This window comes from Danio rerio, chromosome 16 (genome assembly GCF_052040795.2).
Source record: "Danio rerio strain M-AB ecotype USA chromosome 16, GRCz13ab, whole genome shotgun sequence".
Lineage (NCBI taxonomy): Eukaryota > Metazoa > Chordata > Actinopteri > Cypriniformes > Danionidae > Danio > Danio rerio.
The window spans coordinates 10121875-10139612 of NC_141036.1; the positions used below are offsets into that span (position 1 = coordinate 10121875).

The window sequence follows — 17738 nt, forward strand, 5'->3', positions numbered from 1 at the left end:
TAAAAAGACGATTTTGACAAAAAAAAAATTCTAGCTGACGTGTTTATTGAATAGTAAGAGCACAAAATACATTTTGAACTACATTTCCCACAACCCCTTGTAGTTTTGCGCTAGTTTAACCAATGATCGGGTACTTGTTTTCTTACGTCACGTAGAGCGACAAAAAATTTCAAGATGGTGCTTGAAAGTACTATGGTCTGGTAAGAAAAAATGACTTTATATTCTTAACAATCGATTTAGTTTGATAAACGTGATATGATATGAATATTACCCAAATATGTGCTCAAATGCTGTGTACTGGTGCGGAGAAAGGGGTTTTGTGAAGCGGTAGGACAGAAGTGCAGTTTTCCTTAGTCATGATGGAGCATTCATCCTGGTAAAACAGTCTTTGTATTGACATGATATCAGAGAACATCTTTGATTTATTTCCACAGTCTTTAGTTTGAAAGCTTGTAATTGCGATTGCTGTTTTTTGCGTTGTTATTTTTCCTGTCTAATAAACAACTTCACGCATGCTGAAGGCTAACGTTACAGTTTGGATAGCGTTGTCAACCTTGCTATTAACAATTTAAAATTTAAATACTTTAATATTATTAATATTAATAATTTGTTTGTATGTATATATATATATATATATATATATATGTATATATATATATATATATATATATATATATATATATATGTATGTATGTATGTATGTATGTATGTATGTATGTATGTATGTATGTATGTATGTATGTATGTGTGTGTGTGTGTGTGTGTGTGTGTGTATGTGTATATATATATATATATATATATATATATATATATATATATATATATATATATATATATATAAATAAATATATGGGATAAGATGGGCAAAAATACATTAAAATGTATTTTAAAATAAAATACCAAATAACGTTACATGTATTTTGATACACGTAAAACTTAGCAATCACAAGGGAGCATGATATTTCTTCACAAACCTTCAATCAATAGGCATATTTGATCAGTCCGTTTAACATTAAACTGACTTTCTCTTTCATTTTAGCATAACTTTTGTACAAATTTCAAATAGAAAGTCCTGCCTTGAAGATGATTTCTTTAATCACTGTAAAAACCATGTAATACAGATTTAGCCCTATCATACAACCGGCACAAGATGTGTTTGGCGTGATTTGTTGCTATTTTCAGACCAACGCAACCCTAATTTTTCCATTTTGCAACACGTTGTTTAAATAACAAATCAGTTCGCTCCACTTTGTGGACTCATACATGTGTCGGTTTATAAAGGAGGTGTATTAAGGCACAGTTGGCATGTTGTCCAGTGCAGAGCGTGTTAGTTGTGTGCCTTAAACGCATACACATTGCACATTATTCTCAAAACACACCCATAACTGATTAAGAGAATAAGCACAGCCCTGTTAGATTATACAATAGGATATAAATGAATTTTAGGATATTTAATTTGATGTTCTGAATTTCTTCATCTTGAAAATTTGAAACTGGATTTTTAAACTGGATATCTGCAGTCTATGAATTCAGAACACAAAAAAGTTTGTAAATACGTCTAAAAAAAATTCAGCCCTGAAAAATTCAGTTGTCTTACATTTCAGATGTTCAATTTTCAAGTTATGAAAATAAATTCAAATGAAGAAATTAAAATTCCAAACCATTTTTAAAGGCATATAATAATTCAGATTTATTAAATTACAATTATTGATAATTCAAATGAACACAATTCAAATTCAGATTGTTTTGGCATATTATTAGCTCCATACACACAGGCCGCTATATAAGGAGTGTGATTGAGCTGAAGCTTAACTAAAAACTTAAATGGCAAATCAAAACAAAATCGCAATATCTGAAAAAAAAATTGCAATTAGATGATTTCCCCAAATCGCACGGCCCTACAGTATACTCATTCCCCCAAGATTTATTCAGTTCTTCTTTAAACTGGAAGAGTCTCACTTTACCCCCTTAATGAACACCAGTACACAGTCTTTAGATGTTTATTTCTTAAGTTCATCTGCATTTTCACCTGCAGCACTGAGACTGAGAATGTTCTAAAGGCTCCCCATCCTGTTCTTAAGGACTGATATTTTATTCCATCTCATTTCTTAAGCAAAAATGCTGATGCCATATTGTACACTATACTGCCATTATACGTTACCGGTCTTGTGCAGTGTACTATATTCAATGATTGTTGACTTTTGTTGTCATATGTCTGTTATTTTCTTTATGTGTGTGTTGCATAATTTCTATCCACACTCCAAGCATTAACGACCATCCTAATCAATTTTCTGTTTTTAATTTTCTGATCTCCAGCCAAGGCAAATAACTGAGAAAGCATCAATCAGAGGCCACATTTTTATGATGTCATCATGTAGACTTCTAACAAAGGATTTTACAGTTTTTTAAAATACAAAAATACAAGACACTAAAGTATTTTGATATAAAATATTAACCCATTTTCATAAACCCCATCAAATACAAATGACAAAATACTATTTTGTATTTGAAATACATATTTGAAAAAAATGTATCACAAATACTGCCCATCCCTGTATGTGTGTGTGTGCGTGTATAGGAGAATTACCAACCTACATCACACTGGTTCAACGCGTATACCGCAAAAAAAGACCGCTTGCAATAGCAAACCTGTTATGTTGTGTTGTGCAACAGATGCCAAAATCAAAAGTCCAAAATAGAAAACTTAAATTTTACCGTACACCACACTGCTTTTAATGCCAACCGCAGACATTTTTGGCTAACAGCCATCATAAGAGCTGAATGGAGTGAGAACCTAATTAAAAATGCTGGACTCTGCAGTTCTCATTTCATATTGGGTAAGTTCACGCTATGCTGAATCATACACATTACTTCATTGAAAATGTAAAAATGTGCGTTCACATATCCTGCCCTACAGGTGCAGTTCGCTGTCAGAATGCAGTTGTTTTGCTTGTTGATTACCCAGGCCCTGTACAGCTCCGTCTTCTTACTTTGTCTTTGGCTAGGCAGAGCCTCTGTTTTTAGCACTACATAGTTTTTTTGAATCTGGTAATCATGGAACATTATGTCTTGCACATGACCACACAGAACAACATTGTAGGCATCCAAAGATGTGTAGGCCTTTAACTTCTCTCTTTTAAAAACACCTAGAGTTTCAATGAGATAGTTGTATATTTGGAGCTAAATGCTGGGCCTTTTTGTCATATCCAAATATCCATTTGAAGGGTGCTATCGCAAATGGACCTGTCAGACGAACGCCGCTCAGTTTAGCATTCAGTTTGCCGAATAACTGTGCTTATAATACGCTTAAAGCATTATCTAAATAATATATATATATATATATATTAGGGGTGTCAAAATTAATCGTTTCTTCGGTGCATCGCGATGCAGACGCGGACAATTCGGTATCGGTTCAGTAATAATCATAACCGGTTATTACTGACGTCATTTACCTCATATGCGCTCTGTCGTGAGGGAGGCGATCGCGAGTATTTACAACGCTTTAACTATTTAAAACTCATAAACTGTGCACAATTTCACTGTGTGTGTTTGCTAGATCAGTCTTTCACTGACATATACAACAATAGCCCCTAATTAACGGAGATCGCGAGAATGAAAGTAGCCTACTCCATTTCTCTCTTTCTCTCTCTCGCTTTCGCTCTGTCTCTCTCTCTCTCTTTCTCACACACACACACACACACACACACCCAGTGGCCCATTTGACCTGCTGGCGTGGCTTTTCTTCTCCTCTCGGCTGTTTTACAGCATTACGTTTGGATACAGAAACGAGCGCGTGTCTGCAGAGTTTTCTCCACCGTGTCTATCATGCATCAGCTGTGAGATCGTCGCTGCCGCTTATCAGTGTCACTTATCTGAAGAGCGCAGCGCGCAAGAGCAAATAGCAACCGTTTTTTTTGAGGGTGTGACCAATCAAAGGATCAGAAATTGAGCTGGATGTTTATATTTGTTTATATTATTTGCTTAATGCTCGTTTTGTTTAAAGTTACAGTTTGTATATCTGACTGTTTGTATTAAACGACAAAATTGTATTACAAATAATATATAAATATAAATATATTCTTACATTTTAATACAAGAACTGCTGCTGTGAAGAAAATATAAAACTGTGTATGGAAAGCATCGTCAATGCACTGTGATGCACCGAAATATCGAATTGAACCGAATCGATGTCATGATAATCATAACCGCACCGAACCGTGAGACTAGTGTAGGTTCACAGCTCTAATATTTACAGCCGGCAGCTAGCTCTCTGCAACTCTCACATGGTCGCCCACTGAAGCTAAGCAGGGCTGCGCCTGGTCAGTACCTGGATGGGAGACCACATGGGAAAGCTAGGTTGCTGCCGGAAGTGGTGTTAGTGAGGCCAGCAGGGGGTGCCCAACCTGCGGTCTGTGTGGGTCCTAATGCCCCAGTATAGTGACGGGGACGCTATACTGCTCAGTGAGCGCCGTCTTTCGGATGAGACGTTAAACGGAGGTCCTGACTCTCTGTGGTCGTTAAAAATCCCAGGATGTCCTTCGAAAAGAGTACGGGTTTAACCCCGGCATCCTGGCCAAATCTGCCCACTAGCCTTTGTCCATCATGGCCTCCTAACCATCCCCATATTCAATTGGCTCCTCTCCACCAATCAGCTGGTGTGTGGTGTGCGGTCTGGCGCAAAAATTGCTGCCGTCGCGTCATCCAGGTGGATGCTGCACACTGGTGGTAGATGAGGAGATTCCCCCCACTGTGTAAAGCGCTTTGAGTGCCCAGAAAAGCTCTATATAAATGTAAGTAATTATTATTATTATTATTATTAATTATAATTATTATATATATATATATATATATATATATATATATATATATATATATATATATATATATATATATATATATATATATAAAATATGTGATCAATATAACTTATCTCTAATACAACAACAAACTCTGTACCACATCTGATGTCATTCCCTCGCTGAAAATGCTTGCGTTCCTGTTTTTTTTTTTTTGCACCCTCGCTGCGTGCGCATCTTGAATGTTTACAAACATGGTAATTCATCTATATATGTGTGTGTGTGTATGTTAAATGTAGAATTTGATCATTTGCATGATCATTTACATATTTCTTAATTTCTAGTGTGGACAACAGTGAATATATGCGCAATGGAGACTTCTTACCTACCAGACTTCAGGCCCAGCAAGATGCTGTTAACATTATCTGTCATTCGAAAACTCGAAGTAACCCAGAAAACAACGTGGGACTCATCACTATGGCCAAGTATGACAAAGATTTATAGACGTATACTTTGCTTACAGATACAATGTGCAATCGTTGTATGTAATAAAAGCAAGTGTATAGAATTAGCTCAACTGTGTGTATTTTTTTAGTAACTGTGAGGTCCTGACCACACTGACCCCTGACACGGGCAGGATCCTGTCAAAGCTTCATGCTGTTCAGCCCAGAGGAGTCATCAGCTTCTGTACAGGCATCAGAGTGGCACATGTGAGTGGGCTGGATCATATTTTCTTTTGTTCTGTATTTTTTTTTTTATAATGTGTTTGTAGAAATAAATTAAATCTTACTCTGTTACATTTATACTGTTTTACACAACCGTATAGGCTTCTTGCTCGTGCAAGGATGATAGTCATTAATATTATTTTTTAAATGTTTTGCTTAACATGTTCGATTAAACTTTGGAATCTGCATCAGGTCTGGTCCGATTTTTATGCGGCTCAAGTGGCTCAATTTTTATTAAAATTGAGGGCCGCTGTAGGGCAAACCATCTGACCAAGTCACCAAAATTCAGAGTTGAAGTCAATATTATTAGTGCCCCTGTTTATTTTTTTCACCAATTTCTGTTTGATAGCGGGAACAATTTTTTCAGCACATTTCTAATCATAATAGTTTTAAAGACTTATTTCTAAAAACTGATTTATTTTATCTTTGCCATGATGACAGTAAATAATATTTGACTAGATATTTTTCAAGACACTTCTTTACAGCTTAAAGTGACATTTAAAGGCTTAACTAGGTTAATTAGGTTAACTAGGCAGGTTAGGGTAATTAGGCAAGTTATTGTATAATGATGGTTTATTCTGTAGATTATCGAAAAAAAAACTAGCTTAAAGGGGCTAATAATTTTGTCCCCAAATTTTTTTTAAAATTAATAACTGCTTTTATTCTAGCAGAAATAAAACAAATAAGACTTACTCCAGAAGAAAAAAATATTATCAGACATGCTGTGAAAATTTCTGACTTCAACTGTAGATCAGCTCGACCATCTTTGATACTTAAGGTTGGCGCTCAACCAAACAGGAAGTCAGCTATTCCCATCATTTCACATAAAAAAACATGCTCAGAAACATGACAATTCATCTGACGGCCACCAAATTCATTCCGCTTGAAGTCAAGACATTGAGGATGCTAAATTGTCAATAAAATAAAAAAACTCAATCAATAAAAATGTTAAGCAATTGGAAACAGAATAGGTGTAATAACCTCTGCATAAAGACACTGGGTTCTTCTAAATTCTTGTTTTGTGCATCCTCATTTCCTTTCTTTGCATCTTGGCTCCAACTCCTTCAGGATGCATTGACAGGACACAAAGAAAAGATGTGAAGATGGAGGAATTGAATCAAGTGAAATCATATATTCTCACTTTCTTTAGGTTAATTTCAATGTATCATTATTTAATGAATACTCTACACCAGTGGTGCTCAAACCTGTTCCTGGAGATCGACCTTGCTGCAAATTTCTGCTCCAAACCTGATCAAACACACCTGAACCAATTAATTAGGACCTGAACAGCACTTGATAATTACAGACAGGTGTGTTTGATATGAAGGAAGGTAGATCTCCAGGAACAGGGTTGGTCACGCCTGCTCTACACAATTTGATTTTGCCTGCATGTCAGGATATTAAGGATAACATTAGAGATGATAATTAATTCCCTGCTAAAAAAATCCAGCTTAAACCAGCCTAAGCTGGTTTTAGCTGGTTGACCAGCCTGGTTTTAGAGGGGTTTTGGCCATTTCCAGGCTGATTTCCAGCCATTTCCAGCCTGGTCTTAGCTGGTCAGGCTGGAAAATGACCAGCCAAATCCAGCTAAAACCAGCTTGACCAGCCTGGTTTAAGCTGGATATAGCTGGTTTTGGCTGGACTCCCAGCTTGGCTAGGCTGGTCAAGCTGGTTTTAGCTGGTCATCTTCCAGCCTGACCCGCTAAGACCAGGCTGGAAATGGCTGGAAACCAGCCTGGAAGTGACCAAAATCCCTTTAAAACCAGCCTGGTCGACCAGCTAAAACCAGCCAACCAGCCTAAGCTGGTTTAAGCTGGATTTTTCAGCAGGGTTAATATTTAATTGAATTAATATTTTAATAAATTGTAATTATTAAAAAGAATTACATTTATAACTTGCTGTTTATTTGTGCTGAAATGTGCATTATTCATTGCATTTAAAGCCACTGTGAAACATAACCCACAAACACAATAACTTAATGCTTAATATTCACATTTTTGTGGTTTGTATACTCTGCTGTAGTAATTAGTTATATGGATTATATTTAATCAATCAAACTTTCACTCTCTAGGAAGCCTCCTCTCTACACTACTTGTAAAGAAAAATGTAATTCATGTCAAATTGTCAGCATGATGCAAAGACATTCAGCATCTCAAATTGCCAAAAATTTTGGATATCTTGAATGGTCTTACCATAAAAAACCAAGCTGTTATCTTTAATTCAACCTGAAAGGTGAAGGCTGCAATACTTCGATTGTCCCCTATATGAGGTCATAGGACAATAGTGTTCAGTGTCCAGTGTTCAACATCATATAATCCTTTAGAAATCATTCAGATGTCATTTTCTTATTACAATTATTAGTGTTAAAACTGTTGTAGAAACTATGATATAATACTATTAAATTATTTATTATCATATTGTATCCATTAAGGAGCCCTGCACAGTTACATTGTCACTGCTTGCACAAAAGTGCATTTAAAAAAAGTGATAAATAAAAACATGAGCATTTTTAAATTGCTAAAAAAGAGAGATTACTGCCAAGTTGAACTTTTGTGCCTCTGATGCTTTGTGTTTGTGAAGCCACAGAGGTATTGAAACCATGAACGCTTGACCCTATTAATGCTGCTTGCAGTTTAAATTACTTAAATGTTATTTTATTGGCCCATGCTAGCTCATCATACTTCTTATTTTCTCTGTTTTCTTTGTTTTACAGCTGGCTTTGAAACACAGACAGGGAAAGAACCATAAGATGAGGATCATTGCCTTTGTGGGAAGCCCTGTGGAGGACCAGGAGAAAGATGTGAGTTCTTGATATCTTTAGTGTAAAACACGCTCTATATGAGTCTGCATTTACAAAAACTTAACACACTATATTATTGATCTGCCCGTTTGTTCCTCTTTCTTCTCTCACTCAGTTGGTGAAGATGGCAAAACGTTTGAAGAAGGAAAAAGTCAGCGTTGACATCATTAACTTTGGAGAAGAGGTGAACATTTAGGGCTCTATTTTGACGGTCCATACGCAGAGCGCAGAACGCAGGGCGCAAACGCTTTCAGGGCATGTCAGAACGCATTTTTTGCTAATTTACTTACGGGAAAATGCGCTTTGCGCCAAGGCGTATGGGCTAAAAGGGTTGAGTTTATTTTCTTAATGAGTGTTTTGAGAATAAACCAGTTAGAGTCTCATCTCCCATTCCCTTTAAGACCTAGCTGCGTCGCGCCAAGAGCGCATTCGCTATTTACAGGATGCAAAGTAAGTCTAAGTGGAAAAAATGAGCATTTCACAAGCAAACATTTAACAGTTTATTTTAACAGAAAACTGTTAAACAGAGCATCTACTGCGTGAGAATGAGAGATAATGGATCTACTTTCACATTCGCTCTTGGATAGGGAAACCTTTACGCACAGACATCAATTAGCCTATACATAATAAAATTGCGTTTGTTAAGCGCAAATATTCGTTTCAAAACTATTTCTAAATTCAGTTCTAATTTCCAGCAAACGAATAAATGAACAATAATGACCAAGTGTGGTCAAAATACTGAGTTATTTCCAAATACACCTGCCATGCCCCATATGGTCTAAAACCTGACAGGTGGGCAAATCTAAGCTTGTTTTAATAAAACAAATATAAATATGGATATAATAAATAATACTGCTAATAATAATAACATTATACAAAAGCAAATTGTTATGAATGAACTGAAAAAGCCTCCCGAGATGAAGAAGACATAAAAGCAGTGATTTTTCATATTTATGTAGGCTAGAAAATAATATGTTTTGTAATATTTTAATCCTTTATATTTATATCCTATATCTATTCTTATTATATCCTATATATATCCTTAATATTAAATTTTTTTATATGTAAAGATATTTGCCTATTGCTCTCTTGTGCGTATTAAGCAGTGCGTAAGCGAGGCGCAACTGCGCCGGAGTTTAGACCAGGTTAGTTTTGGTCTAATGAAAAATCTATTATAGTTTCTCAAAATAGCGACTCGCCAGCAGTGCACCTCAGAACGCCTTCCTTTTTAGACCAGAACGCCTATGGGCGCACAAATGAACGCTAATGCATTTGCTATTTAAACAGCGTAGCGCAACGCCTCAAAACAACTCTTGCGCCAAGCTGAAACTACCAAAAGACTATTGCACCGCGTCTTGCGCCCCACTGTGCCGGGTGTATGATAGGGCCCTTAATCTTCAGGAATGCAGATTTATACACTCCTTCGGAATTTGTCTCTCTTCATCCATGTCATTTTGCTCTCTGCTCTATTTAATTTTGTGCCCTTTTACATTTGAAGGAGGTCAACACAGAGAAACTGACTGTGTTTGTGAACACCCTGAATGGAAAGGAGGGTGTGGGTTCTCACCTGGTCACGGTTCCTCCTGGCCCAAGCCTGGCAGATGCACTCTTATCATCTCCTATCATGGCTGGAGAGGGTGGCACTATTATGGGCCTTGGTGCCAGTGATTTTGAGTTTGGAGTGGACCCAAGCGCAGACCCTGAGCTTGCTCTGGTGAGTAGAGTAGCACACATTGTTTTTTTTTGTTTTTTTTATATTTTCATGTAATCAACTTTTCTGTTTGTGTTCCAGGCTTTGCGTGTGTCGATGGAGGAGCAGAGACAAAGGCAGGAGGAAGAGGCTCGGAGGGCAGCAGTGGCTTCAGCTGCAGATGCTGGAGTCTCATCTCCTACTGCAGATGGTAAGAGAAGTGGCCAGCATTTTATTGAAGGCTAGATGAAGTTTATAAACGTCTAGAGATTACTCAAGGCTGATTTATACTTTATCTGGATCTGCAGCATGAGACTCTGCAGTTGCAGATTGTGTAGGCTTTTTTATTTGACATGCTTGCCGTTGTACTATTATTTGTAACAATCGGGGGAGACTCAGTCATTTTCATCATAAAACTGTAGTAAAGAAGTCAGCACGTGAAGTTAATTAAGTTTATCAAGTTAATTAAGTTTAAATCACAGGATCTGCAGTGTCATGTTGGGAATAATATAATATGACCTAATCTTATCAATTCTAATAGTCTGAAAGATTGTCATTTGTATGTGTTTTAAAGGCCTGTGCCTGTAGATTACAAACAACTTTGAACCATTTTGGCAAAAGAAATGAGAAACTTTGCACTTTAACAGATTAGTTGTTAATTTATAAAAGGAAGACTTTACAGTGTTATTTTACATTTTTGTGTTTCTGAACCTCAATGCTGTTAGACTCCACAGAAAACCATGAAACACTTTTCTTTTTTAAATCGAAATTTCTTTTTAAATCTTTTTTCGTTTTCATCTGTGCTTTGCACCCCCTTACAAAATCATCTCAGTCAATGTAAAGTTGTGAATTGTTTTCAAATAGTTACTCAAGTCATTCTGTGGAGTTATATGCATATTGCAATATAAACAGTGCATCCAGAAAGTATTTATAGCGCTTCACTTTTTCCAAATTTTTTTATGTTTTTATGTTTTTATGTTACTACAATTTATTTTCTCAAAATTATATACACAATACCCCATAATGACAATGTGAAAAAATAGTTTTTGAAATTGTTGCAAATAAAAAAAAAAAACACATGTAGATAAGTATTCACAGCGTTTGCCGTGAAGCTCTAAATTGATCACAGGTACATTCTGTTTCCACTGATCATTTTTGAGATGTTTCAGCAGCTTAATTGGAGTTCACCTGTGGTAAATTCAGTTGACTGGACATGATTTAAAAAGGCATACACCTGTCTATATAAAGTCCCAGGGTTGACAGTGCATGTCAAAACACAAACCAAGCATGAAGACAAAGGAATTGTCTGTAGACCACCAGGACAGGATTGTCTCGCGGCACAAAGCTGGTAAAGGTTGCAAAAAAATTTCCTCTGCTCTGAAAGTTCCAATGAGCACAGCGGCCTTCATCATCCGTAAGTGGAAGATGATTTGAACCACCAGGACTCTTCCTAGTGCTGGCCGGCCATCTAAGCTGAGTTATCGGGGCAAAAGGGCCTTAGTCAGGAAGGTCATCAATAACCCGATGGTCACTCTGTCTGAGCTCCAGCGTTCTTCTGTAGAGAGAGGAGAACCTTACAGAAGGACAACCATCTGTGCAGCAATCCACCAATCAGGCCTGTATGGTAGAGTGGCCAGACGGAAGACACTCCCCACCTGGAATTTGCCAAAAGGTATCTGAAGGACTCTCAGATCATAAGAAACTAAATTCTCTGGTTTGATGAAACTAAAATCGGAACTCTTTGGAGTGACTGTCAGGCGTTACGTTTGGAGAACACCAGGCACCGCTCATCACCAGGCTAATACCATCCCTACAGTGAAGCATGGTGGTGGTGGCGGCATCCTGTTGTAGGGATGTTTTTCAGCAGCAGGAACTAGAAGACTAGTCAGGATAGAGGGAAGGATGAATGCAGCAATGTACAGACACATCCTGCTTACTTTCTGGATCCACTGTGTCACAAAAAAAATAATAATAATTGCATTGGCAGTTTTTTTTTTTTTCCAAAATCATGCAGCCCAAAAGAACAGCTGTGTACACGTAAATGGATTAACACTGTTGCTTTAATGTTTCTAAAATTACAGATTTGCCAATTTTACTTTTGAAAAGGAATGAAAGTGTTGCATGCCAAAAAATATTCAAATAGATTTCTGTTTGATGTACTTCAATGTAAGCCCATTCATGCCTCTTATTTCCTTTCTACTTGCTTTTATTACATTTAGATAAATATTGTTTTACTTTTTCTTTGATTTAAAGTGAAATGAGAGGTCAAATAGAAGTAGTGTGAATAAACGCTGTATGTATGCATACAAATGCAATTGAAGTCACAGTGCCAGGCACTTCCTTCCATCTGTAAACAACAAATTGTGTTGAAGTCATTTAAAGGACAAATATGTTGTGTTCTGCATCTGACATTTTAAGACTCCTTTATGTTTAGAAGTAAGAAACATGGTTTTAGAAGAGTCAGATTTAAAGACGCAAACCACGACTGTTCACTTATGAAAATCAAAATAAAAAAGGTCTGCACATTTCCCAACAGTGGACAGAGGGGTCAGAAGTAGCAGCATACTATCAACACATCATCAATCCTAAAAAAAACACATATTATTTTTTTTTTAAAGGAAAAATGACGAAGTAAAGTAATGTGACCTTACTCCGAGCTCATAACTGTAAAGTGAAAGTGAATTGAATATGCGTGTGTATGTTTTATTTATTGTGACCTGATGTCTCCTGCATTTGTGTTAGAGTCTGAAAATGCCCTGTTGAAGATGTCGACAGCTCCAGCTCTGCCTGATTTCAGCCGCATGACAGAGGATGAACAGATCGCATACGCCCTTCAGATGTCCATGCAAGGAGGAGGTCAGTCTTTCTGCCATTTCTATTATTGTTTTTCTTACTCCTTTTTTCTGCCCTTTTGCGGTTTTGTTTACAGCAATGTTTTTCTTTGAGCACAGAATTTGGTGGTTCAGAGGCCATGGATGTAGATACAGCAGCTGCAGCAGCAGAAAGTGAAGCTCCTAAGGTGCGTTTCCCAGCCCATTTTTTTTAACCTCCTGCTTTGCTTTCAGAACTGATATCAGAATGTTGCACTACACATCTGGACTTTAGCTGCTGACAAAATCTCCTTGTTTATTGCACACAGAAATGATCAGGATCCAGAATGATTGCCTTGCTTTGTATAATTGATATTTTATACTGTATTCTGTTTTTGTTTTTATGTTAACTTCTATTCATTGTAAAGCCCAGTTTCAAGAGACCGCAGGGGAGGGGGGTGGGGTTTTTTTTTTAATTGATATGTTTCATTATATAGGTTTTTCAGCCTGTATGTTTTGTTAACAATTAATAAAAAAGAAAAAAATGAAAAAAAAGAATGTTGCACTACACACAGACATGTTGTTTGATTAATTGAAAGAAACCGTGTATTTTTCTTTTTCATTGTTTAGAACCTATTTAATTTATTGTGACTAACCCCTTGAGATGCTCCATCTCGTTTTCACGTTGGTCCCGCACCGCATCACAAACACATAACAAAAGACAACGAAAGACAAATGACCATAACAAGACAACAAAACACAAGCATAAATGAAGAAAAAAGGCATCAAGATTGTCAAGAAACAAACCATAGTTACTGAATCATAATCAATAACATTTTCAAGAAAAAAAAAAACATGTGCAATCCAAAGTAAAACTTGACAATAAAGTTTTCTAAAGCATCTTAAATGATGTAATGGATCAAAAATCTGCAGCCAAATGATTCCAATCTACTGCACCTTTAAACATCAAAGCTCTTTCATCAGTAGTCTTATAAAACGATACAACTGAAATTGCAACAAAACAGAAATGCTGAAACATTAGACGAAATTAGATTTGCCTGTACTGAAGGAATTACCACTGTTATGTTTTAGTCTTTGGTTCTGTTGAAGTAAAGTGCTCGTGTACCTTTTGTCAGCTTTGCTTGAAAATCAGCACAGGTTTCAAGACTATATTTGTAGTGTAAAAACACCATCAGCACTCATGGACATTTGCTTAAAGGGTTGGTTCACGGTTGGTTCACCCAAAAATGAAAATTCTCACCGTCATGTTGTTCCATTCTCCTGAAACCTTGGTTTATCTTCAGAACACAAATTGAGATATCTTAGATCAAATCTGAGAACTCTCTGATCCGCCATAGACAGACAGCAACAAAAGTCCCGTAAAGGATCCAAAAACATTGGCAAAGTCAGCCTGAACTCACGAGAAAACTTAAGTATTTTACGTTTTGCCAGTTTAGTGGCTAATTCAGATGAATTCGTACGTGTTTAGTCAGACGAAATTGTACGATTTTAAAAAGGAGGTGTGGCACCTAACTCCACCCGTAAACCCAATTGTCATTGGGGGATGAGCAAATCGTACTAAATTGTATGAATTAAATTGTATGAATTCATACAAATTAGCCACTAAATCAAAAAGTTACGAGTTGCCGTGAGATTGTGTTGGGCAAAACATGACTTCAGTGATTTAACTGTAACCATTTAAACTCCAAGAACAATTAAGTGTGCCAAAAGAACTGCAAAAACTGTTTGTTTAGCCAAAGTCTTCTGCATAAGATCAAGACGTGCACCCTGACCTGACGTTCAAGAGAAGACATTGGCAAATAAAGGCATTTGTTTTTGATGAATGTAGGTCTTGGGAGATTTTAATGTCACTAGGGATAGTAATTAAGAACAGATTTTAAAATTTTGGGTGAACTAACTGCTTAAAGGCCATTTATAATATTTTCAGACAACACTTTTTATCTGCAGGGACACTTTAAAAAAAACTCTTTAAATAAGGTATCCTCAGGGTCCTAAACTCTTAAATGTCTTAAATATCAAAAGCAAAATTTTAGTTCTCAAAAGTCTTAAATCTACTGAAATGTTGTGTTGTAGGTTTTAAGTCTTTTTTTAAACAGATCCTAATTTTTGTTTGTTCATGTATAGCTCCCCAATCTGACCATTAACACCCATACAATCACCAACAATCATATCTCAATAAATATTTTTATTTAAAAAATAGCATTTAATTACTTTCCCTACAGTAAGGTTTGCTAAAAGTCTCCATTTATTTACTGCTGAGGATAATAACCTGAGCTATATTTTTAAATAATAAGTTATTATTATTGTAGACTGAATTATTGACAGCTGTTTTGTTCTATTCTTGGTAAGGGTTATGGGTTTGTGAATGAATGTATTTGATTATTATTATTGTTTTTGTATTATTGAATGTATTCGATTTTAAGCATTTTTTGATAGGGTAAGTGAAAATCTTTTCTAACTGGGATATTTGAAAAACAGTCCTTAGCGTTTAGCCCTGTATACGTCTAACATTTCTTTCATAATGGTCTTAAAAAGTCTTAAATTAAATTTGGTGAAATCTGCAGAAACCCTGTTAAAGAATTGGAGCATTTTTATCAAAAATAAATATAAAAAAAAAAAAACTGTTTCCTTTTTTTAATATTTAGTTTTATTAATTGTTATTTGTTTTTTATTGTTTTGGAAATGTTTAGCCATGAAATTTGTCTATATTAATGTATCTAATATTTCCCTTAAACAGCCATTGAAGTTGATACGGCAATACGTTTTCTCTCTCCTGTCAGGAAATGCAGGACCCATGATTCTGCAAAAAAAGTTTATATCAATCAGAGATGCTTTTAACTCCCATGATGCATTGCAAATTGCATGATAGTCAGCTTCCCTGTGCTATATTTAAAATATTTTCTCATTATTTTTGTAAATACTAAAGCTCAGTGATGCTGTAGTTTTTTAATTACTGACTTTAGTGTTTTAAATAAATGTATTTACATATATATACATTATATCATATTATTTTGAAGCTCAAATTGAAAATCAGCATGGGGAAGAAATGGAACTTTGTCAAAACAGAGGAGGAAGAGTTAACATCAGTGATATTTCTCTTAGTAAGAAACTAAAGCCAAAGGGAATATTTCAGTCATCTTTTTACCATCATTAGCTGTGTTATATTAGCCATCCAAAAATGCAAATTAACTTTTGTGCGAAACTAAAAAAACAAAATCACATCACCTTTTTTATTGCGCATGCTGGAATTTGTTGTGTAAAAGTGTTTTCTTTGCAGTTTATGCGCATCTTTTCTTATCGCATAAAGTGTTTACTACTCGGTTATGCGTATGTTTATTATGCGCATTTTCAAAATGTATGTGCATCTTGGCATTTCCATCAACAATTTTTTTATGCGCAAATCCAAAATGCACATAAAATAGGTGGATGGAAATGTAGTTATTTAAAGCTTGGGTCAAAGGTATTAAAATGTTTGTGTTGTGTTGTGTAGGAGGATGAGGAGGATTACGATGTGATGCAGGATCCAGAGTTTTTGCAGAGTGTGCTTGAGAACCTACCAGGTGTCGACCCCAATAACGAAGCCATTCGTAATGCCATGGGCTCGCTGGCGTCCCAGAACAGAACTAAACCACCTGAGGGCAAGAAAGAGGATGAGAAGAAATAGAGGAAGATGTTAGAGAGAGGAACAACAGAACAGACTAATAACAAATACTTCTGAAAGAAAACAAGTATCCATAAACACTTTCCTGTAACGATGAATAAGCATTTTCATTTGTCTGTCTTAAGTTTCATCAAGTAGCATCTGATCTGTAACATATTTGATGGAGCAGAAAATAACCACGTGACGCTACTTAAAATAGTAGTGCTCTCTTCAGTGTTTCTTTGTTAGATGGGTTATTTTAAGTGACCCAGCTATAATTTCTCTTTAATTTCTCTTGTGTTTTCGGTTAACATCTTGTAAAAGTTTCTTTGTTCATTTTGTATCACTGTTTTCAGTTCCTTTTGTAATAAAGGGCTTTGCTATGGTTGAGGGTATCTAAAAAAGGTGGTGATTTATTTATTTAATTTTACTGAAGTTTATAAACATCACTGGAGTTGTGGGACAGACCCTTAAATTATTGGTGTTGTTGTTCAAAAAGGTGGTAAATATGATTCTCAGTTTACACTACCTGACAAAAGTCTCGTCACCTATTCAAGTTTTAGAAGCAAAAAATAAAAACGTAACTTGGTCATTTTGATATCCAAAGTGGCTTATATGAAAGGCAAAAGGCAAAAAATCTAGTAATTATTTATTAGGACAGTAAGGTCTGACTTTGCTTAGACAAAAGTCTTGTCACTTAACAGAAATAATGTACAGTATAGAATATAAGCCATGGTTCGGCCCACACAGAATCTGTGTGTGCAGATTTCAGCAGATTTTAGCCCATGATAGAGTCTAATAATTTACTTGTGTAAATGTGTGTAAATTTATATTTATTTATTTATTTTATTTTAGTAATAATATTGACTAACATAAAAATGTTGATATGATTTATTTCCAATACAGTTTGTAATGTAGTATGCTCTGTCTTTTGGTAGATATATATTATACAAGAGACTTGCTTTGTTTACTAAGTGGATCTAATTGGATTTGCATTGTAAACATTAACGTTAAAAAGGTATTATTTAATATTTTTATTAAACAGCTTTATATATATATATATATATATATATATATATATATATATATATATATATATATATATATATATATATATATATATATATATATATATACATACACACACAGACAAGTTATGATACTCCCATAATCATTCCACATAAATCTGCAGATTTATTTACAAAATTCTTTGCAGAAATAGCAAAAAATGTCTACAGATTCTGTCTGGCTCTAGC

General features: G+C 35.5%; 1 protein-coding gene and 2 long non-coding RNA genes across 6 annotated transcripts in view; 2 read left to right on the plus strand and 1 right to left on the minus strand.

Moving 5' to 3' along the window:
• The window catches only part of LOC147833274 (uncharacterized), a 331056-nt gene that overhangs the window by 301983 nt on the left and 11335 nt on the right, over positions 1–17738 (plus strand). The gene's annotated exons all lie outside the window — the stretch shown is intronic.
• On the plus strand, positions 154–17088 carry psmd4b (proteasome 26S subunit ubiquitin receptor, non-ATPase 4b). Of its 4 annotated transcripts, none has more exons than XM_087285723.1 (10): positions 154–200; positions 5141–5281; positions 5392–6956; positions 7335–8321; positions 8437–8505; positions 9820–10035; positions 10114–10222; positions 12754–12867; positions 12963–13030; positions 16333–17088. In XM_087285723.1, the coding sequence occupies exons 4-10, from the start codon at positions 8271–8273 to the stop codon at positions 16504–16506; spliced, it is 801 nt and encodes a 266-aa protein (XP_087141849.1). In that variant the 5' UTR covers positions 154–200; positions 5141–5281; positions 5392–6956; positions 7335–8270; the 3' UTR covers positions 16507–17088.
• On the minus strand, positions 10055–14546 carry LOC147840167 (uncharacterized). The gene is made up of 2 exons (XR_015511052.1): positions 13346–14546; positions 10055–13097 (listed from the first exon to the last, which is right to left on the minus strand). It is a non-coding gene; the product is annotated as an uncharacterized LOC147840167 (long non-coding RNA).